The sequence below is a fragment of the Corvus kubaryi genome, unplaced genomic scaffold (assembly GCF_017639235.1).
Source record: "Corvus kubaryi isolate FWS band 111438036 unplaced genomic scaffold, C.kubaryi_AGA036_p1.0 split3-37355, whole genome shotgun sequence".
Lineage (NCBI taxonomy): Eukaryota > Metazoa > Chordata > Aves > Passeriformes > Corvidae > Corvus > Corvus kubaryi.
The window spans coordinates 306,768-330,979 of record NW_024582089.1 but is presented as its reverse complement, the minus strand read 5'-3'; the positions used below and the strand labels follow the sequence as shown (position 1 = coordinate 330,979).

At 57.1% G+C, this 24,212-nt stretch overlaps 1 protein-coding gene across 1 annotated transcript; it reads left to right on the top strand.

Moving 5' to 3' along the window:
- ADORA1 (adenosine A1 receptor) lies at positions 1-24,212 on the top strand. Its single transcript, XM_042016015.1, has 3 exons — positions 1-451; positions 882-1,264; positions 23,246-24,212. The coding sequence occupies exons 2-3, from the start codon at positions 924-926 to the stop codon at positions 23,880-23,882; spliced, it is 978 nt and encodes a 325-aa protein (XP_041871949.1). The 5' UTR covers positions 1-451; positions 882-923; the 3' UTR covers positions 23,883-24,212.

The window sequence follows — 24,212 nt, the reverse complement described above, 5'->3', positions numbered from 1 at the left end:
ACACCCGACCTCGAAAACAGGTTTTAGCGTTAAAACCGGAGCCCGACTCGTGTCGGCAGCATTTGGGCTGGGACCGGCTCCGCTGCTCCCCCCGCTGCCGCCTCTCCCCGCTCCCCCCGGTCCTGCCGCCTCCGCCCGACCCCCCCCGCACCCCGGTTCTTCCCGGTGCCGGCGAGCCCCGAATCGGGTCAGTCGCTCTTTAAAGGCTGGAAGGCGGCACCATGTGATGCTCCGGCTCCGGCGGGGAGCGGGCAGCGCCTGCGGGAGCCGAGCGGTGCCGGGCACCGGGGACCGAGCGCAGCCCCGGCGGCCGCGGCCGGCCCGGTCCCCGGCGGCCGCAGCGTCCCCCCGGCCGCCCCCAGCATGAGCCCCGCCTTGCCCTGCGGGGGGACAGCGCTGGCTCTCCGGGGGTGAGGGCACCCCAAAACAAGCCCCGGGTTTGCAGGACAAGGTGAGAGGGGTCGGGGCCGGGAGCGGGCGGGCGGCGGCTGCCGGGACTCGGGGATCGGGCGGCTGCAGGAAGCAGCGCAGAGCAGGGAGGGGATCCAGCGGGGGGACAGCGGGGGTCCCGCTGCAGCTCCGTCGGCCCCGAAGGGCTCCGACAGAGGGCCCTGGGGCGGCCCGAGGAGCAGGGGGCTCCGCCGCTCTCCCAGGACTGGCCGGCGGCTCCCGCTCCCTCCGCAGAGCCGGGAGCGGTCGCGCTGCGGGATGGAGGTGGGTGCGGGATGAGTTCTGGGGGGAGGGGGGCGTGTGTGGGGGCCGGAGCCCCGGGGGACGGCACAGACGGGAGAGGGGTTTTTCCCACCCCCCGCACAGGCTCCATCCCGTTCGCAGCTCAGTCAACGATGCCACTCTCTCACCGCCTCCCTGCTCGTTTGCAGGTGACCGAGGGATCCCACGGCAGCAGGGCGGACCGGAGCATCATGGCACACCCCATCTCAGCCTTCCAGGCTGCCTACATCTCCATCGAAGTGCTCATCGCTTTGGTGTCCGTGCCGGGCAATATCCTGGTCATCTGGGCCGTGAAGATGAACCAGGCACTGCGGGATGCCACCTTCTGCTTCATCGTCTCGCTGGCGGTGGCCGACGTGGCCGTGGGGGCTCTGGTCATCCCCCTGGCCATCATCATCAACATCGGACCCCAGACCGAGTTTTACACCTGCCTCATGGTGGCCTGTCCCGTCCTCATCCTCACCGAGAGCTCCATCCTGGCGCTCCTGGCCATCGCTGTGGATCGATACCTGCGGGTGAAGATCCCGGTCAGGTAGGAAAATGCATCGGAACCAGCTCTGCTGTGGCTGCTGTGGAGGTTAAAAGGGAGTGAGGAAACCCCAAACTCTTGGAGAAGCACTGGGAGAAAGGACTTTCCTCCACGCTGCCGTCCCAGACACATCTGGCTGCAGCAGCACCCGGGGCAGGCTGGGCTGGGGGTGGGGGGAGGTCCTGGAGCCTCTAGCAGCTTCTTTTGGGGGCTCAGGGGGTGCTTGGTGCGCAGGCAGAGATCACATTGTGGCAGCCGGCTGGCAGTGAGGGACAGTCCCTCACGGGATCCCCACGGCCAGGACAAAGTGTGTCCCCACACAGGGGAGAGCCCCGGCCGGGTGCTCCAGGAGGAAAGAGAATGACAGGTTTGGCTTTCGGGCCAGGTTTTCCCTTGCCATGGGGAGCCCAGGGGTGGCTTGCTGGGGGACACAGCTTTGGGGGTCTGAGGGACCAGAGGTGACAGCCTGGCACGTTTCATGGGGCAGCCTCACCCAGCAGAGACCCCTGCTATGGGATGCCCCACAAATAACTCCTTTCCCTGTTTTTCCCCTTCTGTATCTGTTGCCATTCGAAGCCCAGAGCAAGTGCCTCGGGGCGTAAAGGAGTGGGACACTTTATCTGAGCACTTTATTCGAACTCTGCCGCTCCAGGAAGAGATATTTAACCCTTTATGCCCCGCTCCCTCCCCGCCGGGGCCGTGCTGGGCTGGGGAAGCCGTTCTGGAGTGCCACGGTGGGGCCGGGGGCTGTGAACAGGGCTGGAGGGGGACGTGACACCCCGCCTCGGTGCCCGCGGGCACAGCCGGGCTCAGCCCCTCGCCCTGCGAGGACGCCTTTGCTGGGCTCGGCCGTGGGAGCGTTGCTGTGACACAGCCGAGCCCAGCCGAGCACTCGTGTCACCCCAGGGACCCCTTTGCAGTTCAGGCAGTTCGCTGGAGGGGTCCCCGACCCTTCATCAGCACAAGCCCCCCCAAAAAGCACCAGTCCATTTTTAACCCTTGTGTTGGGGCTGCCCAGACCCCAGCGGGTGTAGGAGCTTTCCTGGGGCAGGAATTGCCTTCCCATACAGGGAGACGGGAACAGGAGGCACCTGTGTTGGGATCACCTGACTGCTCTAGAGTGCTCAGTGTTCCCAGATCCATGGGATCAGGCCAGAGATGTGTTCCTTTGGGATTTTCCCGCAGCCACCACCAGCAGACGCTGCTTGGAGAGGGAGTGTAAGACAGAGGAGGGGCGCAGGATAAACCCGCAGTTCCTGCCCACCCCGTCCCTGCCACACACGATTTCACAGACTGTTCCTGACTTCCTCCCTAGGTGTGATTTTCCCAATCCCTGTCTCCCAGCCCGCTGGTGTCACCAGAGTGATTCCCACCCTGTCACTGCTCTTGGAGCTTTTTTGGGCTTCGCGCATCCCCTGCGCGCGGGGAAGGCTCCGGTGTGGGAGTTCTGCGGCTCCACAGGAGCAGCGCAGCCTGTCAGGCATTTTCCTAACAAACCAGTCCATTTTTAACTCCTTGGCTGCCTCTGAGCATCAGCTGGGCCTTTTGGGGGAGATTGCTGACCTGATCCCAGGAGCTTTCCTGGAAGAAATATTAATATTAATATTATGCTGTACACAGTTTGGGTGGGTTTTTCTCATGCAATTTCCACCCTGAATTTTGTGATCCCGTTGTGTGCCCAAGCACTCAGCAGCAGATTTTCCTTTGTCTTTTCAGAGCCTACTTTAATATTGAAAGCTTTGTAACCTCATCTACTTAGTGGTTGCACTCAAGTATCTCAGAGGTCTTTCCCAACCTTAAAAATCCTACAACTCCATGAATTCCTGGCAGTTGGTACTTGTGGTGATTTTAGGGGATGTAGTGCCCTATATATAGCACACAGGACAGGAAACACCACTAAGGAATGTTCCCTGAATCTGAAATGCCTTGAGTTTCTCCCAACCTGTTGCAGGATGCTGAGGATGACAGTGACAGCATTTTTACAGTGCTGATGGCTCTTGTGGTGTCATTCCCGACTATGACACCGACCAGCAATGGCAAACTGAGAGCCTGGGCCACCTGGCAGGACTGGGGGCCCTGTGGGGACACTGTGCCTGGGAGAGCTCTGGGAGAGCTCCGAGCATCCCTGGAGGGCCACAGGCAGTGACAGCAGCCAGACCTGAGCAGAGATTTGCAGGCAGGTGGGGAGGGATGTGGGGAATATCTGCCTCAGGCTCATCCCTAGGGCAGCCAGGACTCGGGCCAGGGACATGCCCTCTGGCACAGGAGTGAGCAGTGTGCTCCCTGCAGCCCGTTCCTGTGCCAGCAGGATTCCTCACACAAGCCTGGCACGGGGTGGGTCCTCACCAGTGTGACCCACACTAGGCTGAGGGGGTCTTGTGGGGATCCCCCACATTCCAGCCCTGCTCCCCACCCACAGGCAGCCCTGGTGCTGCCAAGGCTCAGGGAGAGGGAAATGCATTTCTTAGAATCCCAAAATCCCAGAGTGGTTTGGGTGGGAAGGGCCCTTGCTCTGCCCTGGGCAGGGACACCTTCCACTGTCCCAGGGTGCTCCAAGCCCTGCCCTGCCTGGCCTTGGACACTGCCAGGGATCCAGGGGCAGCCACAGCTGCTCGGGGCACCCTGTGCCTTCCTCACAGGGAATGGGGAACACGGTGCATGGCAGCCTGGTTCCAGCCCGGGCTCTCCATGGACACTCTGGCCCTTGGGCTGAGAGTTTGGGGGACAACCTGCAGGTCTGACCTCCCTTCCAGGAAACACATGGACCCACTGCTGGAGGCCTGAGCCCTGGGGGACACTGGGAGCTTGGTGGCCTCAGGGGTGGGTGTCTCCTGGAGGAAATGGTGCCCTGAGACATCTGGGGTGTCTCTTCATGGCAGTGGGAGATGCCAAAGCAGCATCCGATGCCCCATCGCTCCCGTGGCCACTTCCCATGGACACAGAAGCCCAGAGGGACGTGGGCCACTCCTGCAAGGTGGAGGCAGATTTTATCAGATGGAGAGGGGTCTTGTTTGACTTTGAGTTGGCACCTCCTGCTCTTCCTCCTCCGCCTAGCACACACCCAGCATGGTCGAGGGGCTGGGATGTCCCACCAAACCCTCTCCGTCTGCTCCAGCCCCTGGGTATGATCCCTTCTGCCTGCTGGGGTCTGAGTGATGCTGCCTCCCCCCCCCACCCCGAGGGGCTTTTCCTTGACTGTGGAGGGATGCAGGAGCACCTCTTGGGCTGAGCGGGCCGGAGCAAAGGGTCCCCCACTTCCCAGCCCCCACAGGAACAGCTGGAAACCACCTAAAATAGATCTTCTGGTGGAAAACACCCACTCCCCTCTCACATCCTTCCTCCTCACCCGGCAGCCAGGCAGGACCCCCGGCCTGTGAGCCCCCCCATCCGGGCACAGCGGGGTCCCCCAGCCCAGCCCAAACTTCCCTCTCACAGCCGTGCTTGGGGAAGATGAAACGAGTTCAAAGGGAGGGGAAGCAGCCGGCTGGGGGTGTCTGCCAGGAACCGGCCCCTCAGCATCCCGGTGGAGGCAGGATGCTGGAGGAGACAGGCCCGGAGGGATGTTTGGGGGGGGATGGTGTTGGAGGGATGTCTGGGGGGATGCAGCTCCTTCAGTGCCAGCCCCTGCTGCCTCAGGGGCCCTGTCTCTGCTCTGAGACGTGCATCGGGCCCTTTGGAAAGGGCCACAGAAAAGGAGCTGCTGTCCTTGGGATGTGCCAAACCCCCCCTTGGCTGGGGATGCCAAATGCATGGATGCAGCCCAAGCCTATCTTGGAGTGTCCCTGGGGATCCTCACCTTGTGACCTCACTTAAACACTTTGAAACGTGCCAGGAAGGGAAAACCTGCAGGAATCTGCTGTTTGCAGGAGCCCTTGTACTGGGGTCTCTCCATCCACAGCCGGGATCTCCACCCTCTGTGTCAGGGCCTCAGCACTGGGGTATCCTCCCAGCCCTGCCCTTCTCACCCTACAGCATCCCAAGGAGCATCCCGCCAGGGAGAGCCGCACTTGGTGTTGCTGAAGATTTGGAATGCACACCTGTGAGGCTGCAGAGCCATGGAAGTTAGATCAGAATGGTTGGAACTCTCTAGGAAATGGGGGGCAGGAGGCTGAGCACAACAGGGGGAGACCCCAGGGTGAGGCAGGGTTAGGCGTGGCTCTGTGGACAGCGCTGGCTTTGTCCGCTGGTTCAGGAGTGCCCTGTCTGCAATGTCAGGAGGTAAAAGAGCTCAGGGATGGCGGGAACATCCCTCAGTCCTGGACTGCAGTGCCCAGAAGGCAGGAAGTGAGGGGGATGTGCAGGTGACCTCTGAGCTCCTCGATGGACAGGGAGGGGAAAGGGGGAAGCTTCCCCCTTGGACTCCTTGTTTTCCAGGCTCCTGCCTGAGCTCAGGCTCTTGCTGGGATTGCAGTGCTCTTTCCCCTTCTCTCCAGCCCTGCCAAGGGCCACAGGCATGGGGCCAGCTAGGCCTGGGTCATGGGAAGCCTGGGAGGTCTTGTTGCCCTCAGCCAGCTGGGTCATGGAGCAGGACACATGTCTGAGGTGGCTTTTCCCATTCCAGGTGTCCCTGGGAAGCCGTGGCTGCCCCATCCCTGGAAGTGTCCAAGGCCAGGTTGGACAGGGCTTGGAGCAACCTGGGATAGTGGACATGGGCATGTCCCTGCCCATGAGTGGAATGAGATGAGCTTTAAGGTCTCTTCCGACCTGAACCATTCCATGATTCTGTGATTCCTCCACCAAGAGGTCATGGAGGGTCTCGGCAGGAGAGCGATGGGCACCTGCTGCCATGGGATGGGCGAGGACGAGGACATTGGGATGGTTTGGCCCAAATTCCAGCTCCCAAAACACCTAAGGGCCCATGAGACATCTTTCCAGTGCTCCCAACACTTAGTGCCAGGAAACCTTCCTGTCCAGCCAGGCCAGTGAACAAACTGAACCGTGGCTCTTCCAAGGCCTGTTTTAAATTCGGAGGAATTTCAAAAGCATCCAGATGACTCAGAGCTCTCACCTGGGAGCTCATCTATCTTCTTTCGACCTCCGTTAGTCAGTGAAAAGATGCCATCCATCCGTACAGGCCCCGGCCCTGCGAAGGCACATTTCCTTTCCAAGGAGAGCACTCCCGTTTTCCCTAACCCGGAGGAATTTCGGGGACTGGCAGGTCTTTGCAGCCACCTCTTTTGTTTCTTCCCTTGCTGCCCTCCTCCAGGTATATTTTTAGCAAGTGAGAGTGATCTGTGGAGACCTTCATTCCATGGAACAGGCAGTTCTGAACCAAGGATGGAGATTAAAAGGCAGGAATTACAGTCCAGGGAGGTTTCTGCAGACTTGAGGCTGTTTCCAAGCCGCAGTTTCCAGCACACTGCACCAGCTCAGCGTGTGGGTGCTACATCAGAGCCAGCATTTCCCACCGAGCTCTGCTCCAACCAGATCCGGCTGCACGGATGAGCTGTGCCAGTCCAGCACCAGGAGCTCAGTTCCAGTATCACCAAAATCCCAGAACCCTTGAGACGGGCAGGGATTTACCAGCAGGTTATGTTGGTGTGAGATCCTGGTAAAGACCTGGAAATACCCAGATGAGCCAGTTTTCAGCCCTACTCTCTGCTCCACAGAATAATTTTCAGCCAAGAATAGGCTAAGTCAGGGATCAAAGCCATGAGGGCTCTCCCCTGGGCGAGGGGGTGCCTGGATTAGGCTCGCTGGGAGCTCACACAGCTGCTGCAGCGGCGCCACGAGACCTTCGCCGGCAGATGCAAAATCAGGTCACTCCCAAAAGCTCCAGACGCTGCCATGTGGCTGCAGGGAGGTGAGTGGGGCTGTCAGCAGCATTCCCAGCTCCTGGAATGGCAGGGAAGATGCTGGGACTTGGGGGTGTCCCCTCGGGATGCAGTGAGGGGCTGTGTGGGAAGCTCCATCCCCAGGAGTGTGGAGGGAAGGGGAGGAGAGCCCTGAATCCTGTGCGGGGATGCTCAGACTTGCTGATATTTGGAGTTATTCCCAAATTCTCTGAATTAAAAGGGCAAGAGGAGCTGAATGACCTCAAGACACCCCGTAGGGGCTTCCTGAGCAGCAGGACCCTGTCCCCTCCTGGTCCTGGTGTATCCCAGTAGGGCAAGGCGTGGTCCCCGTGCTGGGTAATCACCCTGACCCCAAAAGCAGTGTCACATCTGTCCCTCAGCAGAGCTCACGTCTGCCAGGGCTGTGCTGCAGGGCCAGGAATGAAAACCTGCTCCTTCCTGCTGCTGCACCCCAAACCCCTGCTCTGGGAACCTTTTCATTTGGCTTTTTACCCATTTCTACTGATTTTCAGAGTAAGGCATAGACCCTTGGCAGTGTCTCACCAGTAAATCTGGGCACATGCTCCCAGCAAGGGCACATCTGCAGGCAGGGAAACTGAGGCACAGAGCTGCCATGACTGGCTCAGGGTGACCCCACGGGTGAGGGATGGAGGCTGGGGCCAGGGAAGGGGTGGGAGCTGAGATTTCCCGGGACAGCATGGCCTCTCTGTTCCTGCACTGGAGCCCTGCCTCGAGTGTGCCCAGGGCTCTGGAGCCAGGCTCCTCCAGGATCCAGTTCTACCCCTGGTGATCCCTGCAGGAGTAATTCCATGCAATTAAATTTCTCTTTCACAGCCCAGGGTGCATCACAGCGTGGGTTTGCAGCCATTTGTGGTGTTAAAATAGACTGAATGTGTCTTAAAAGGGCCAGGTTGGCTCATCTGCAGGACAGGACAAGGAGCAGTGGGTTCAAACTGAAAAAAAGGAAATTTAAGTTCGATACCGGGATAGAATTCTTCCCTGGGAGGGTGGGGAGGCCCTGGCACAGGGTGCCCAGAGCAGCTGGGGCTGCCCCTGGATCCCTGGCAGTGTCCAAGGCCAGGCTGGACATTGGGGCTGGGAGCAGCCTGGGACAGTGGGAGGTGTCCCTGCCATGGCAGGGGGTGGGAATGGGATGAGCTTTGAGGTCCCTTCCCACCCAAACCATCCTGGGATTTTGGGATTCTGTGGCTCGCCATGAACTCATCCTGCAGGAAGCAGACACCAGACCAGGTGGGGATGTAACCATCCACCTGGATGGAACCCAGCAAGGCTCTGCCACCTCCATGGCCGTGGCTCAGGTGTGGTACCATCAGTCCAAGAGGATCTACTCTGCCAAGCAGGTGGGACACAGCCAGCCTGTGTTCCCTCATCCCGGGGCAGCGTAGAGGGCCCACGAAGCCCCCACTGAGCAGAAAGCGAGGAGCACCCACAGCCGTGGCTGCCCAGGCACGGTGGGACAGACAGCAGGTCCCTCACCGGGGCTGAGAGCTGCTCCTGTGCTCAGGGCACAGACCTAGGGCTGAGCTGCAGGGCCCCAGAGCCGCAGGGGAGCACCCAGACAGACTGACACACTTCCAGGATGTGGTTTTCCCTTTCCTGCAGTGACCAGGCTGTGTCCTAGGGCACTGGGTTGGTGGAGGTGACAGTGATGCCCCTCTGGGCTGGGTGTCCAAGGGCCCTGTGCAGCTGCTGGCACAGAGGTGAGGGAAACACCCCAGGAAGGAGGCTCTGACAAAGCAAAAGCTGCTGATTCAGCTATCCCGGCCCCTGCCAGCCCAGCCTGGCCCTGCGGGCTGGGTGTTGGGGTGAGTCAGGCCCAGGTCACCACCACGGTCTGTGCTGAGCTGGCTCAGGGCATGCAGGAGCCCTTTGATGGGGTCCCGGGTCTTCCCCCACCCCCAAGAGGTGGGAATGTGACTCCATCCCGGGGAGGTGCCTTTACCGAGACAGTCCCACCTCTGGTCTCACCTGCGCTCCACATCAGCCAGAGCAGGTGACAGAGCAGGAGTGACTCACAGCGGGTGCAGAGGGGCTCAGACACTGCTCTGGGGTCTGGGCTGGGGTGCAGAGGGGCTCAGACACTGCTCTGGGGTCTGGACTGGGGTGCAGAGGGGCTCAGATGCTCCTCTTGACATGGAGCCCTTTCCAGTGAGTGGCTCTGGGGTCTGGGCTGGTCTCTGTGTCACTGCCCAGCCCTTGGCACAGGCATGTGGCCTCTTGTTGATGCGTGCCATGTGGCCACCAACAGCCAAACCACCCTCAGCTCCTCTTACTCTCCCAGATCAATCACAGCAAGGTTTTTTAGTCCATTTAGTCCACAGTGATGTCAGAATAAGCTTAACTGTGTCTTAAAAGGACCAGATTGGCTCTGTTGACCAGGAAGGGGATTTTGGCCATGAGATTGGAGGGGAGACAGCTGAGACAAAGCCCACCAGCCTCCACTTCCAGTCAGACCTGGAGGGACCCCTGTGAGGCCAGACCAAATGAAATCTGCCTGGGACGCCTTGAAGCAGCTTGTACCAAGCAGAAGGGACTGTTGGCCCTGGGGATCTGCTCTGTGGGGACCTGGCTGGCTGGCCTGGGACATGCAGGTCCGTGGGTCTCCAAGGCAGAACAGGCAGGGCTGGACAAAGGGTCAGGGATGGGGACAATGGAGCTCCTGCATCCAAATGACTGCACTTGAAATCAGCCTGACAGCGGGGAATGGCTCATCCAAGGGGCCACAGAGGTGCATTGGCAGGTCTGTGTCCTGGGGTGGAGGCAGAGGGGAGAGAAAGGTCATGGCAACACAAAGAAGGATGGAAAAAAGACGGAAATGTGTGGGAGGTGCCACGGTGAAAGAACCTGGGAGATGAGTTTCATTGTGACACACACCAGAGTCATTTCAGACTGGAGAGGAACTGATGGGCTGGAAGAAAACCTCTGTCTGGAAGGACAGGGAAAAGCCCTGAAGGATCTTGCCCACAGGGGTGTGAAGGAAGCCCAGACACAGCTCGGGAGGGTTGTGGTCTCTGCAGACAGCAGGACATGGAGCTTGGAAGGGACCACAGGAGCGAGAGACTCCTGGGAGGGATGGGGACAGCTCAAAAGGTTCATCCCCTCGGGGACGACAGCACCGTCTCAGCCTGGGGAAATGACAGCCAGCACAGCTGAGCTAACAGGAACAGCACTGGATTATACTGGAGACAAATGAATGACTTTTCACAGTGATCCTGCCAAAGCAGCAGGGATGGACACAGGAGCGGCAGGGCCCAGCGCTGGGGCTGCCAGTAGGCTGGGAGGAGCATCCCGAGGAGCTGGTCCTTCTGGGACACATCTCACCCAAGGTGACCTGAACTTTCAAGGCCATAGAATGGGAAAGGTGCTGTCCCAGAGACTGCCTGGGCTCCTGGCAGGGAGCTCCTGCTCTGGCAGCGCAGCTGCCCAGCTGCTCTTGCACAGGGTGCCCAGTGGCAAGAAAGAACAATCGATGCTCTCTAAGGCGGCCACAAAAGCCCCGGAGCCTGCGGGTTGTCCTGCAGAATAGCAATGAGCTGAGCACCCGGGCCACCCCCAGGGCACCTCTGGCCCTGCAGAGACGCCGTTCCCAAGGGCGGCTGGACGGGCAGAGCAGGGGGAAGGGAAGACATCACTGGTGATGCCAGCAGTGAGAGGGGATGAAATAACCCTGGAAGACTGAGATGGTCTCTTACAGAGTCCTGTGGGCTGAGGGCTGGTGGGCGATGGGGGCTAATAGGGGAGGAAGGGCCGTGTTTGGTGATGTAGGGAAGAGCAGAGCAGGATCAGCCACTGGAAAGATTTGGGGCATCTGGGTTTCCCCCTCTCTGCACTGTGGACATTGCTGCCGTGGCTGTTTATCCACCTTCTCCAGGCCATTTCTCTCCCTGCAACCAGAGACGGGGATGATTTTTTTTGGCCTCCTTCAAACAAGCGGAGTGCCAGCTCCTGGCACCAGGGATGTTTTCTCATTCAGCTTGGTCCATCTTGGCAGATCACAGCTCCCCTCTGCGACTCAGTCTCCCCATCTGTTCACACAGGGAGTGATGCTCTCTCTGTGACAGCAGCGAGGGGCTGATGCTGAGAAACGCTGTCTCAGACACCGCCAGAATTAGCACAGTCCTACGGATTAAATTATTCCTTTCTTTTCTGCTCTGGTAACAACGCTCAGTGCCTTTACCCGTGAACACACAAACGAAACCCTCATTTCTCTCGGTGCGAGGGCCCCGTTCTCCACTAAGTGGTCCCAACTGGGAGAGCCAAGGGCTCAGCTCGGTCCAGATGGACCTGGCAAAGCCTGAGCAGAGCCAGCGCAGCCCTGCATGGGTGCAGCTCAGATGGCTCTGTTTTCAGGGAGTTCGTTCCCCACATTCAGCACTGCTGGGACACAGGTTCCTTATGTGCTCAGGGAGGTTTGTTTGCTCCAAGGGAGCTCAAAGTGGTCCAGTTGTAGAAGACCTGGAATCCCAGAATCCAGGAGATGCTGCAGTCAAAGTTTCTTGGGTTGAGGATGGAGCAGTCACTGAGGCCCCTTTTCTCCAGAGGATCATGGAATCCTGGAATGGTTTGGAAGGGACCTTAAAGATCATCACATTCCACCCCATGTGAGCCACACATGACTGAGGGGGTCTTGTGGGGATCCCCCACATTCCAGCCCTGCTCCCCACCCACAGGCAGCCCTGGCTGTGCCGAGGCTCAGGGAGAGTGAAATGCATTTCATAGAATCCCAGAATCCCAGAGTGGTTTGGGTAGGAGGGACCTCAAAGTTCATCCAGTTCCTACCCCCTGCCATGGGCAGGGGCACCTTCCACTGTCCCAGGTTGCTCCAAGCCCCATCCAACCTGGCCTTGGGCACTGCCAGGGATCCAAGGGCAGCCCCAGCTGCTCTGGGCACCCTGTGCCAGGGCCTGCCCACCCTCACAGGGAGAATTTCTCCCCAATATCCCATCTATCCCTGCCCTCTGGCACTGGGAAGCCATTCCCCTTGTTCTGTCCTACCATCCCTTGTCCCCAGTCCCTCTCCAGCTCTCCTGGAGACCCTTTAGGCCCTGGAAGGGGCTCTGAGCTCTCCCTGGAGCCTCCTCTTCTCCAGGTGAACATTCCCAGCTCTCCCAGCCTGGCTCCAGAGCAGAGGGGCTCCAGCCCTTGGAGCATCTCCATGACCTCCATCCTGCCTGCTCTGTGTGTCCCCCATCTCCATGGCCTGAGCCAGCCAGGCTGCCTGGGCAGCCTCAGGCTGTGTCTGCCCATTGTTCCTTGCCTGGAGTAAGACCAGAGCAATTAGGAACATGCACAGGCTGTAATTTAGGCCCAGCTGAGGCATTTCACTGCAATTCCTGGTCTTGGGTCTTCACCATCCTGATGGAAATACCGAACTGCTTTCTCCCAGGGAACAAGGCCCCTCAGTTTTCTTCCAAGGGAATAAATAATCTTTTAATCTAAATGAGAAAACAGAGTGCAAATAAACTCCAGGTTTGCTTTGCATTTGCACTTTTTATTTGCTTTCCTTGTGACAGATTCTCAGAGGTGCGGGAACATTTAATTGTGGTGTTAACTGGAGCCTTCACTTCCAATTTGGCATTTCATTTGATTGACTGAGATATGGATTCACAGTTCACACTCATCCCACCATAAACAACTCAATGGCCTTACACACACGTGCTCTGATGGTTACTTCTTCCATTTTTCTGGTGTGTGGAGGGGGGAAGCACCCAGGTTTTACTCAAGCTTTGTGGGGAGTTGCATTTGGACAGAAGTTGGAAGCCAACTGCAGCCCAAATTGTTACCTCCAAAATTCGTTTCACCAGTTGAAACTACATATAGCCAACTCATTAACAAAAAAACTTAAATGAATCCAGCTGCTTTTGCGTTTGAAATTGATCTTTTAATCAGGGGAAATATGCATTGGACAGAAGGTGCCGGGCTGGTTGTTTTGGGTTACTGTGTCCTCTGAGGTTTAGAAACAGTAGATCTCATCAGCACTGCTAATTCTCCTCTCGGCATTGGGTGGAGAAAACAACCTCCCTCGCTTTGGGAACCTCCAGCCAATTTTTCAGTCTTGAATGTCCTAATCTTTGAACTGGGTTAAGTGTAAGAAGGGAAATGTTCCCTTTGCAGTGACAAATTGTGCTGTGAGGATCCTGATCTAATAAAAGTTGTAGCCTAAGAAACTGAGGAGTTTAGTTGTTGACTGCAAAATCAGGAGTCAGGTTAGCAAGAGAAGTGTAAAACCCAAGAAATTAAAAGGCAGCCAATGCCAATCTCTTGTTCCAGCTGTAATTTAGGATATCTCTTTTTTTCTGATGAGTCCTTCTGCATTGGAGAGATAAAGACCCACCTCAGCCCTGCTCTGAGGCTTGGTTGGTGCCTCTTAATGGAGATTCTATCTCCAGTTTCCTGCCTCCCATTTATCTGGGGAGCAGATCTTGCTGTCCTGTTGAATGCAGATATAAAAACAACAGCAGCTCTCAAGACCCCCCTCATTTCCCTTCTCCTTGGGGTCCCTGATCCGCTCCTACCTCTTTAATGGTTCTTGATGCTTTCCAGACTGCCCTGGCCGGAGGCCTCCCCTGGAGACCAAGCTGGCCCTTGCTGTAGCAGTGTGGTGGTGACCGGCAGGGAGGGGTGGTGGCACTGGGCACTTCCTCAGCTGGCACCTCCCTCCCAGCACAGCCGCTTTCCCCCCGCAGCTCAGCATTTTGTGGGATGGACTCTGAGTCACAGAGGCTCTGGGAGCCCAGTCACATCAGGTCTGTCTGTCCCATTTCCATTTCTCAGAGCCACATTTGTCACATTTGGCATTTTAAGTGGCTTTTACAGCTACTTTCTTCCTTCATCCTCCCCTCTTCCCCCTCCCTTCTAAATTTTGAGGGCTGACTGTCAGAGTCCTCATTTCAAAGAGGTTCTTTTGCATAAAGAGCCAAAATATGCAACACATAGAAAAATCAAGTGTGATACGAGCAGTAATTGAAAAACCACTGCTTTTGTCCAGCCAAGCCCTGGATTTGCACTGAAGATTGGCAAAAGCTGCCTTTTATCCCTCTCCTTTGTACCCAGGGAATACCTCGCCCTCACTTATCCAATCACACATATATGCTTCTGAGTTGGGTCTAGACAATCACCTCCTGGCTAATTGCCGTGGCAGGGAAGGGCTGGCGTGTGACACCCCTGGAGGTGGCCAAGTGCACAGGGTGATGGCCCAGCATGGCCAGGGAAGATGACCTGGCCAAGCAGGTTGATACCCCGCCACGGCAGCAGACCCCAGCACTGCCACAGAATCGTGGAATGGTTTGGGGGGGGAAGGGGCCTAAAAGCTCACTCTGCTCCCTCCCCTGCCATGGGCAGGGACACCTTCCCTAGACCAGGTTGCTCCAAGCCCCATCCAGCCTGGCCCGAGAGAGATGCACGTGGGGTTTGAGGGGCTCCTCCTGAAATTCTCTTCTGCTGGAGGTGGGGTTGCTCCCTCAGCACGGTGATGCGGTTGTGTGGGAGCCACCCTCAGACTCAGACCCCTCACCTCACACAGCAAATTCCTGGTTTTGACAACAAAACTGTTTAGACACTAAAAATGTCCAGGGGATATATTGTACAGGGGCAGCACTGGAGACAAGTCCATGGTGCTCATTGTGCTGTCCTGCAGCTTTCACAACCTCACCCCCATCTCTTGGGGACCAAGCTGTCCTTCTCCGTGTGTCCTAATTCCCAAAGTCCTGGGGCTACAAAAGAATCTCAGCTTCTGCTTCTTTTCTCTTTTAAAGCAGCATTTGTCATGCTTTGCTTTGCTCAAAATGTTGTTGCCTGAAAGCAGCAGCCAAAAGACGAGAGCATCACATTTTTTCAGAGAACATCACTGGTTTTGAGATTCTGCAGCTCGTTTCATAATTTAGCAGCCTTTGCCAATAGTGTTAAATCACCTCCCTCCTACCTACCTCCAGTCCTGGAGGAAGAAGCCAAAGGTCCCAGAAAATCCAGGGGTCCTGGAGGGCCCTGACCACACATGGTGGAGGTGGGAGGGAGCCCTGGAGCTGCCTGGGTGCAAAATTATGGCTCAGTGGGACTTGTGCCCCATTGACCAGGGCCATTGGGTGCACCCTCACACTGTCCCATGGCAGCAAGAGGGTGGTACATCCAGAGCAGGGTCACTCACTCAGCACCCTTGGATGGACTCGGTGTTGCCTGTGACATCAGGGGTCTCACAGCTCCCTTTGGGGCATGAAGGGTGTGTCTGGGGTTGAAGGGCAGTGCTCACTGATAGACACAAGTTAAATTGTCATTTCCCTCAGGCTTTGGATGGCCTGGCCATCCCCAGCTCCCTGCTTAACCTCCACACACACATTTGGGACGAGGGGCTGAGCACGGAGTGAGTGGTGCTTGCTGAGAACCTGCTTGTGCAGTGACAGAATCCACATCAGGGTGCAGCAGTTTGCAAACAGGATCAGTTTTCTGAGCAGAAGGGATTGATGCTGGCTGTGGGGTGAAGGATGCTGCTGGAGGATGTGAGCAAAATCCTCTCTGAGCAGAGTGGGTGACTCGCACTCCTTCACCTTCCTTGGACAGCAGCCGCATCTCCTGCGGACCAGGGCAGAGCCTGAAGGAAGGATCCTTCAGTGGGAGGTCTCTGTGCTTTCCATCCTCCCTCCCTGAGATTTCCAGCCCTCCCGTGCTCCCCCTTCCCCCGCAGCCCCTGGTCACCGGGGGAGCCCCGGGACACCCGGGGGGAGCTGTCGGTACCGGTCCGTGATGGAGCCGCCGTGGTCACTCAGCCCCCACCTCGCAGCTGAGGCCAGCTGGGCAAGTGATCCGAAAGAAGCTCTGCAGTTACTGGAAGGCTGTGGTTTGTTCCCAAAGGCTGTGATTCACTGCCAGGGCCGGGGCAGTCCAGCAGCGCAGACACCTGGAGCGAGGCAGGGATCCAGCTCTGGCAGGGCCAGGAGCAGCCTCAGGAGGGGCGTGGGGAGCTCAGCCAGCCTGGTGGGATGTTGTGGCTGCTCCCAGGGACCAAGGAGTGATAGGACAAGACTCCTTGGCTCTGCAGGAAAAGACTTAATCCTGTCACGGGAGCCTGAAATATGGCAGGTTTAGCTCAGAGCCAGGTGGGCCTGTGGGAGTGTGCGGGATATGGGGGAACAGGGAAACCTCCTGAGGTTCTGGGTGGTGCCCACATGGGAGGTGCCAAGCTCAGGGCACTCTCACACACTCTGGGGTGTGCTGTGCTTTGAGGTTTGGTCCCACCGGGACTGGTGGCATCAGGAGAGTGGCAGAGTTGGGGGGATGTGGCCAGGCTCTGGGTTGGTCCAGGCACTGGTGGAGCTGGGGGGTCACCTTTTCCCACACCTGTAACCACCATCTGGATGGACATCCCGGATGGACCCTCATTTTGGTACTGCCAGTCTGGGCTGAAGATAACCTGGCATGGCCAGGCTGCCCCATGGAGGCATCATTCCCACTTCCAGCCATTTTAGCACATAAAGCTCTTTTCTACCTTATTTCCTTCTTGTGGGAATGTTTGTGTGCCTGAGGCTGCTTTTGGATGTGCCCACATCCCTCTGCAGTCCTCAGGAATTTCAGGGTGCCTCCAAGGTCCTGAGAGATGTGTCAGGGCAGGCTGAACCCACACCAAGGCAGCAGCATTTCCCCAGGCCCTGTTTGGAGCCCAGGACATCTGCAAATGCATCAGGTCCCTCCACAACCTTCTCTGACAAAGCCCAAAGCACAAAACCTCCTTTTTGTGTTATTCTCTTGTCATTTGCTGGAGCTGTGTCCATCTTCTCCCACCACAGAATGAAGCCCTCACCAAAGCCCTGGGGAGGCTGTGTTTCAGTGTGTGGGGATCAGTCAATTTTGGCAGCAGGAATTTGTTCTCCTCAGCCTCATAATCACCCTTGCCCACATCCATTAGAGGATTAGTGGCTATTAGAGGAGATTGCAAACATCCAGAGGTCTTGCCAGATGCTTCTCCTGGCCAGAGTTGTTTGTGCTTTGCAGGCACTCGTTGCAGAGTGATTCCTACAAAGAGTCACCATTTCGGGAGGGTAAAACCAAACCCTGGACACAGATGGACCAGGGTGGATGGCAGTGGGGTGCACACATCCACCCTCCCCCGTGCTTCTGGGGTCTCTCCTGCTGGCTTTGGGGGACATTTGCATCAAGAAGCCTCCTGGTGTGGAACCATCTTCTCATGCTGCAGGGGAGGAGACCCAAAGGGGTTTGGGAGCAGAGATCCTCAAAGAAGAGGCTGCTCATGCCCAGGTCCTCTCTGGGGAGCCGGGAGTGGCTGCAGCTCTGGGTCACCACGTGTGGGCACAGCTGCCAGGTTAGAAAGGTGCCAGCTGCTCTCAGAGCTGGGCCAAGCTCTGAGAGCTTTTCTCCCCATATGGTGAGAAAATCCTTCCCTGTCTCTCAGTGGGGTGGTCCTAGCCCTGCTTGGATGGTCTGCAGGGCACAGTGACAGCCAAGAATGCTCCTGTGACAGCCGTGACCCCTGGAACCACAGCTCAGAGCACACAGGGACACTCACAGGTGGGGGTGGGAGGACCCAGCAACCGTGGAGAACATCCCTCCCTGGACCCCTTCTCAGCTTTGGACCTCCTGTGCCCTCCACTCCTCGTAGCACACGGCCCAGGGAGCCCCAGGCACCCTCGGCCCCCTGGGCTGACCCAGTGCCAGCTCCGGACTGGGGCAGCTGTTGGTGATGGGAGCAGGGCAGCCCTGACCTGGTCTCGGTGGCTGCCAGAGAGGTTCCAGGTGGAGATTTGGGATGCAGCCCCACCCATGTGAGGGTAAAAGGTGCCTGTTCCCATTGGTGCCTTTCCTGCCCTGGGAACCCTCCAAAAGTGAGACCTGTAGAAAAGCTACCATTGTCCTCACCCAACTGTCCCTCACCCCGAACAGACAGACATGGCTGACGTACCAGGACGAGATTTTCTTCCTCAGCTCCTTTTAAATCAGGTCCTCAGGGCAGAGCCTGAGGCCAGGATTCTGTGTCATGACCATCCAGCCTGTCCCCACTCCCTCTTGTCCCAGGGATCTGCTGGAACTTCTCAGGTTTCTCCCATAGCTCAAATCTCTTGCAGACCAACCAGCCAGAGCTGCTGGGAGGGGACACACACAGGGTCCTCCAGGTCCCCTTGGAGCACTGGGAAGTGGCCCTGTGGTAGGATGCAGGTGTCAGGCTGGAAAGGCTGTGCTGATGGACACTGCTGGGCTACTTCAGTGCAGTGCAGGGGCTCCAGCACCAACCAACACCAAGGTCCTTGCTGGATGTGGCTCTTCTGGCTCACCTGAAAGACCAGACCAGTTTTTTATGCCTTTACTTGCCAGCTAGCTTTTGACAAGCAACCAGTCTGGGGTTTGGGGATCAGGACAATCCCCCATGCATCCCAAGGGGGTGCTGATAGGATCAGTCCCTCCATTCCAAGCATTTGTAGGAACAAGCTGTCATGTCCATCCAAACACCAGCTTTGACTGATGCTGGTTGACCTCTGTCCCTCCCAAGGCCACCACTCACATGGTGACACACCTACCAGTGGCCACAAACCCACATTTGCTCCCATTCTGTGATTCTGTGAAGAAGGAACCGACCTTTCACTTCCAGGATCAGAGGTGACAAAGGCTCTGGGATCAGGGTTCCTTCTGCAGCACTTCCCACCTTGTGTGAGTGCCCAGGGACCTCCTTGTCCCAGCCCTGAGCCGTAGCTGACCTCGCCCTCGCAGAACCCAGACACCACTTTGCATTTCTCAGGTTCTCATTTCTGAGCAGCTTTGAACACCAACAATCTGTGTTTTCCCACCCAGCAGCCTCCAGGACACTGAAAGATCTGAAGGGAAGATACAGCCAGGGGAAAGGAGCAGGAATCCAAACCCTCTGTGATCAAAGCACTTTTGTCTAGAGACTTTCAATTAGATCAGGACATGGTCTGGCTGCTTTTTCTTGCTGTGTTCATCGTGCAGATGAGCTTCATGTCAGCTTGGCCTCCTTTCCTCCTGCCACGTTGGCTCCAGCTTCTTTTCATTAGTAATGGTCTGTCTTCATTAGCGAATTAATTCCCCGGGAATTGCACTGCAATAAACTCTCCAGAGCAAAGACCAGCAAAGCCACATCTTGGCACTGGCTGGACAACAGCAAGTGTTTTGTGGACAGAAAAACTAATCACAGAACTGCTAAAAACCTCCACATTTTATTCAAACCAGGCCTGGAGTCTTTGAAGCTTTTTCAAACAAAACAAGAGATGTTTGGTGAGTGTTGGGTTTGGATTGACCTCTGGGCCAGGATCTTGGAAATGAGTCCTCATCTCTCTCGGGGAACAGACCCCAAGGCAAAGGTGAAATCCATGGAAGCAGCGGATGCTCCGTTCTCCAGGTGCTTTCAGACGTGCCCAAATATCTGAAATGGTCACAGGGGCTTTGCCCACCCGGGGCCAGACGCCTTCAGAGCAGGGCCTGGGCTGAGCTGGGCTCCCTGGGCTGCAACAGAGAGGGTTGGGGAGGTCTGGACACATCAAGATGTGTAGAAGAAGCAGAATTTAGCCTGGGAATGAAGACCAAAGGGAAAGGAGGGGGGGTAGTGTCTTCAGAGTGATGGCCAGGGGGCCACTACAAAGGTCTGGAATGACAGGACAAGGGGGAATGGCTTCCCAGTGCCAGAGGGCAGGGATGGATGGGATATTGGGAAGGAATTCCTCCCTGTGAGGGTGGGCAGGCCCTGGCACAGGGTGCCCAGAGCAGCTGGGGCTGCCCCTGGATCCCTGGCAGTGCCCAAGGCCAGGCTGGATGGGGCTTGGAGCAGCCTGGGACAGTGGAAGGTGCCCCTGCCCATGGCAGGGGGTGGAAAGAGATGGGATTTAAGTCCCTTCCCACCCAAACCATTCTAGGATCCTATGATCTCCTTGAGAAACGGGGCCTCAGTGTCTGCTCCATCTTCAGCCTCTCCTGCAGACAGCATCTTTCCCTGGAGAGCTGCTCCCTCTCAGCTCTGTGCAGCCCCTGGGGACAATTTGTTGGCCTCTGCCTCCACCCATCACCTCCTCCCTTCCCCTGGGGAGCAAACAGCTCTATCAATAATTGCCATTTTGCCTCTTGGCATTATCTTCCAAACCCTCAAAGGCAATTTTGTTCCACACCACAGCTCCTGCCCATCCCATCCCATCTCATGATGAGGCTGGATAGTTGTTGGTCCTTTCTCCTGGACTTGGCACCCAGGAGGGCTTGGGTCGATGCCCATCTCTGTGGGGAAGGGATGGTGCAAAAACCACCACTCAGGGAGGGCAGGGGGAACATCCACCAATTATAGTCAGGCTCAAACCCCCACAGGCAGAGGAAACAAACCTGAAGTGGGTGAGGATGGGGGTGACGATTACCATGGATGTTTTAGTCACAGCTGTTAATAAAAATAATAGCAGTAATAAAATTGCAATGATGCTGGTAATTGCTCTGGTTCTGATGAGAATAATAAGATTATTTATTAACTGTGAGCCATTATCAGCATTTTCTAGTGCTTCTGCCTCCCAGGCCACCCCAAACTCCAGCCCTATCATATTAATGCAAAATGAGACAAACGAGAGAAGATTTTCTTTTATGGCATAACCAAGGGTAACATTGGGAACAGCAAAGTCTGTCCCTGTCCCTCTGCTGTCCTCCCACCGTGTGGCAGGGGCTGAGAATTAGGTGGGATCTTGTGTTTCCACCCTTTACAGAATCACAGAATCAGTTAGGTTGGAAAAGCCCTCTGAGACCACCAATTCCAGCCTGTGCCCGATGCCCACCTTGTCACCCAGCCCAGAGCACTGAGTGCCATGTCCAGGCATTCTTTGGACACCTCCAAGGAAAATAAAGTGTAGCAGGAATTGAAGTTGGACTTGCGGCCTTCAGAGCAGCTGAGCCCCGTGAGAGCTCCGTGGTCAGACCCAGCGGATGGATGGACCTGGTGGGCTGGAGGGAGGAGGAGCTTGGAGCAATTTTATACCTTTTGTCATTGTCTGTGGGGGCTGATGGGGACAGTGTGCACAGGCCCCCCAGAGCACATTTCCTGCAGCTGCCTCTGCCCTAGGCTTGTTGCTTGAAGGAGCAATGAGCTGCAAATGTTGCTGTTTTCTATGGGCCTTTTGGTTCTCCCACTTTTCCCGTGACTATGTCGCACACAGGCTGGAGGATGATGCTTCTGCAGGTCCACCCTCAAACCTTGTGGGGAAAAGTGAAGGCAGGAGCAGGGAGAGCCAGGTCCTGCTCCCAAACAGTGTCAGGCCAGGCACTGCAGCAAGGGGTAAAGATGGATATGGAGCATGAAGAGGGATGGGTGTGCAGTGAGGAGGGATGGACCCTGTGCCTGGGTGGTGCCTGCAAGCCCTGGGATTGTGTTTGGGGACCACGGTGACACCGGTGCTGCTCAGCATCTTTGTCTGCTGGGCAATGGCTCCCACACAGCTCTGCAGGTCAGGGAGCACCCGGGGTGGGAGCATGTCCAGCAAAGTCAGTAGAAGACCCTGGAAGCCCCCAAGAGTAGAGACATGGGACACAGCTTGCAGGGGTTGCAAAGAGGGGAGGAGCTGGGGCAGGGGGATGGTGCTGCTGCTGTTTCTGGTGTCACCCCCAAGCTGCTCGAGCCTGGGGAGGTGGCAGTGGGGGGGCCACAGCTGGAGGGCACATCAGCCCTCCCCAAGGACCTGATGTCAGACATGGGGTGCAGGGGTCAGCACACGGCCCCACGGGAGCCGCTGGCATCCCTCTGCCACCCGCTGCTCCCATGGACCCTCCTCGCCATTCCCTTCACTTGACCCCCGGTGCCGGCTCTCTCCCACCACCCCTTGCCCTCCCCGTGCCCCAGCTCTCCCTGCCCTGAGCCTTTCTCAGGGTCTCCTGCCCTCTCTCCTCCCCATGAGGAATAAATCACTCTCCAAATCCAGCCTTAGCTCTCAGCGGAAACAGCTGCCCACGTTGTCACCTCCTTCCCAGGGGACCTGGCTGCCACCGGGAGGTTGTGAAGCTTTTCCCAGAGCACAGGAGGTTTGTTCAGGAAAGCAGTCAGGGACCAGCGGCTCTGGACCCTCCGGACTCAGACTGATGTCCCCTCCTCCAGCCTGTTCCCATCCAAGCTCTGACCTTGGTGCCTTGCCCATGAGGGGTCTTGAGAAGGGAGAGTGGGTTTGGGTCCTCAGCTCTATAAAAAAGGCCCAAAATGTTCAATTTTCATCACACGTGAAGGCTGCAGACCTGCAGCAGGGAGCTCTGAGAAGCAGGATTGCGAATCCAGGTTTGCCAGCCACCTCCCCACGGCCCCCATGGCTGGGTTAACAACACCAGCAGCACTGAGAGACCCAGCAAACAGCCAGGAAAACGTTCTTTGTTTAATTGCCTTCAGTGGAAAGCAATAACTCTTGGGTTACGAATCATCTTGGCCTCCAAGGAAAAGCTTTCTGGAGGGCCAGGGGGAAAAATCAATCCAGCAGACTGCACTTCCCGCTTGGAGAACTCTGGAGAGATGAGCCCAGCCCCAGTGGCTCCCCAGGGGCATCAGGGAGGGAGCAGAGCCTGGCCAGAACACGGCTCTCCTCCCCCTGCCCCTGGCATCAGCCCATCAAGAAAGAGGGTTTTGTCAATCTGAGCGCATTAGGAGATGAAACAGGCTGTGCCCAGGAGCTTCCCCAGGGGTCCATTAGCACCCGCAGATCCTTCCACCATCCCAGCACAGCAGCCCAGGGGATGCTTTTGCTGGCCATTTCCTCACACATAGGGCAATTGTCTGGGGCAGCGGGCTGGCGCGGTTGGTGTGTGGCAGGAGGAGAGGGTGACCTGCTGCTCTGGGTGCAGGTGCTTGGGTGGCAGCTGGGCGCCAGAGCACATGAACCCCCTCCAAGACATGAGGGTTGGGCACTCAAGCACATTCCGAGTGCTAATGCATTCCCTGGCTTGGCATCATCCCCCAGAGCCCACGGATCATGTCTGGGGTCTCTGCCATCCCAGGACACAGGCAGGGAAACCAGACTGTTAACACAGTTATCAGAACAGGCTGTTCCCCACTTCCAGGGGAGGGAGGGAGGGAGGGAGGGAGGAGCATCCTCCTATCTCAGCACGGGCACTGCCACCCCAGCACTGCCACTCCACCTGGGGCTACACAACCCCCAAGCAGAGCATCCCACCCATGTCTAACTCCTTCCTGTGCCTGTTGTCTCTCCCACAGGTATAAGAGTGTCGTGACACCACGGCGGGCAGCCGTGGCCATCGCCTGCTGTTGGATAGTCTCTTTTCTGGTGGGACTCACCCCCATGTTTGGCTGGAACAACCTCAACAAGATGCGGAGGACTCAGGAGCTGAACGGCAGCCACACGGAGTTTGTCATCACGTGCCAGTTTGAGACAGTCATCAGCATGGAGTACATGGTCTACTTCAACTTCTTCGTCTGGGTCCTGCCTCCCCTGCTGCTGATGCTGCTCATCTACCTGGAGGTCTTCAACCTCATCCGCAAGCAGCTCAACAAGAAGGTGTCCTCCAGCTCCAACGACCCCCAGAAGTACTACGGGAAGGAGCTGAAGATCGCCAAGTCCTTGGCTCTGGTCCTCTTCCTGTTCGCGCTCAGCTGGCTGCCTCTGCACGTCCTCAACTGCATCACCTTGTTCTGCCCGTCCTGCCAGACCCCGCACATCCTCACCTACATCGCCATCTTCCTCACCCACGGCAACTCGGCCATGAACCCCATCGTCTACGCCTTCCGCATCAAGAAGTTCCGGACAGCCTTCCTGCAGATCTGGAACCAGTACTTCTGCTGCAAAACCAACAAAAATGCCACCAGCACCACCACGGCTGAGACGGGGAACTAGGAACTGGGAGAGGGCAGAGAGGGGCACCTGTGCCCATCTGGTCCCCAGCCGGACGCTGTTCCTGCTGCCCCAGGAAGGGGTAGCTAGGACCCGAGGGCTTCTGGGCTCAGCAGCCCCTGCAGTCCCCACAGCCACCCCAGGGGTTATTTATTCACAAGCATTGTACTGTTTGGATATTGTAGCCTGCACTGTTCCTTTCTGGTTTAGGTTTTTTTCTCCCATTTGTTTTTGTTTTTCATTTTTTTAAGGGTTGCCAAGTATTTAAGGAGAAATTGTACAGACAAACAAGCAGTTTATCTTCATGCAAATAAAGTCCAGTGATCCAAACCA

Bases quoted from the DNA above. Each gene is read 5' to 3' on its own strand.
- ADORA1 (XM_042016015.1), top strand. From the start codon at position 924: ATGGCACACCCCATCTCAGCCTTCCAGGCTGCCTACATCTCCATCGAA. The intron at 1,265-23,245 runs GTAGGAAAATGC...TCTCTCCCACAG, and splicing joins CGGGTGAAGATCCCGGTCAG to GTATAAGAGTGTCGTGACAC.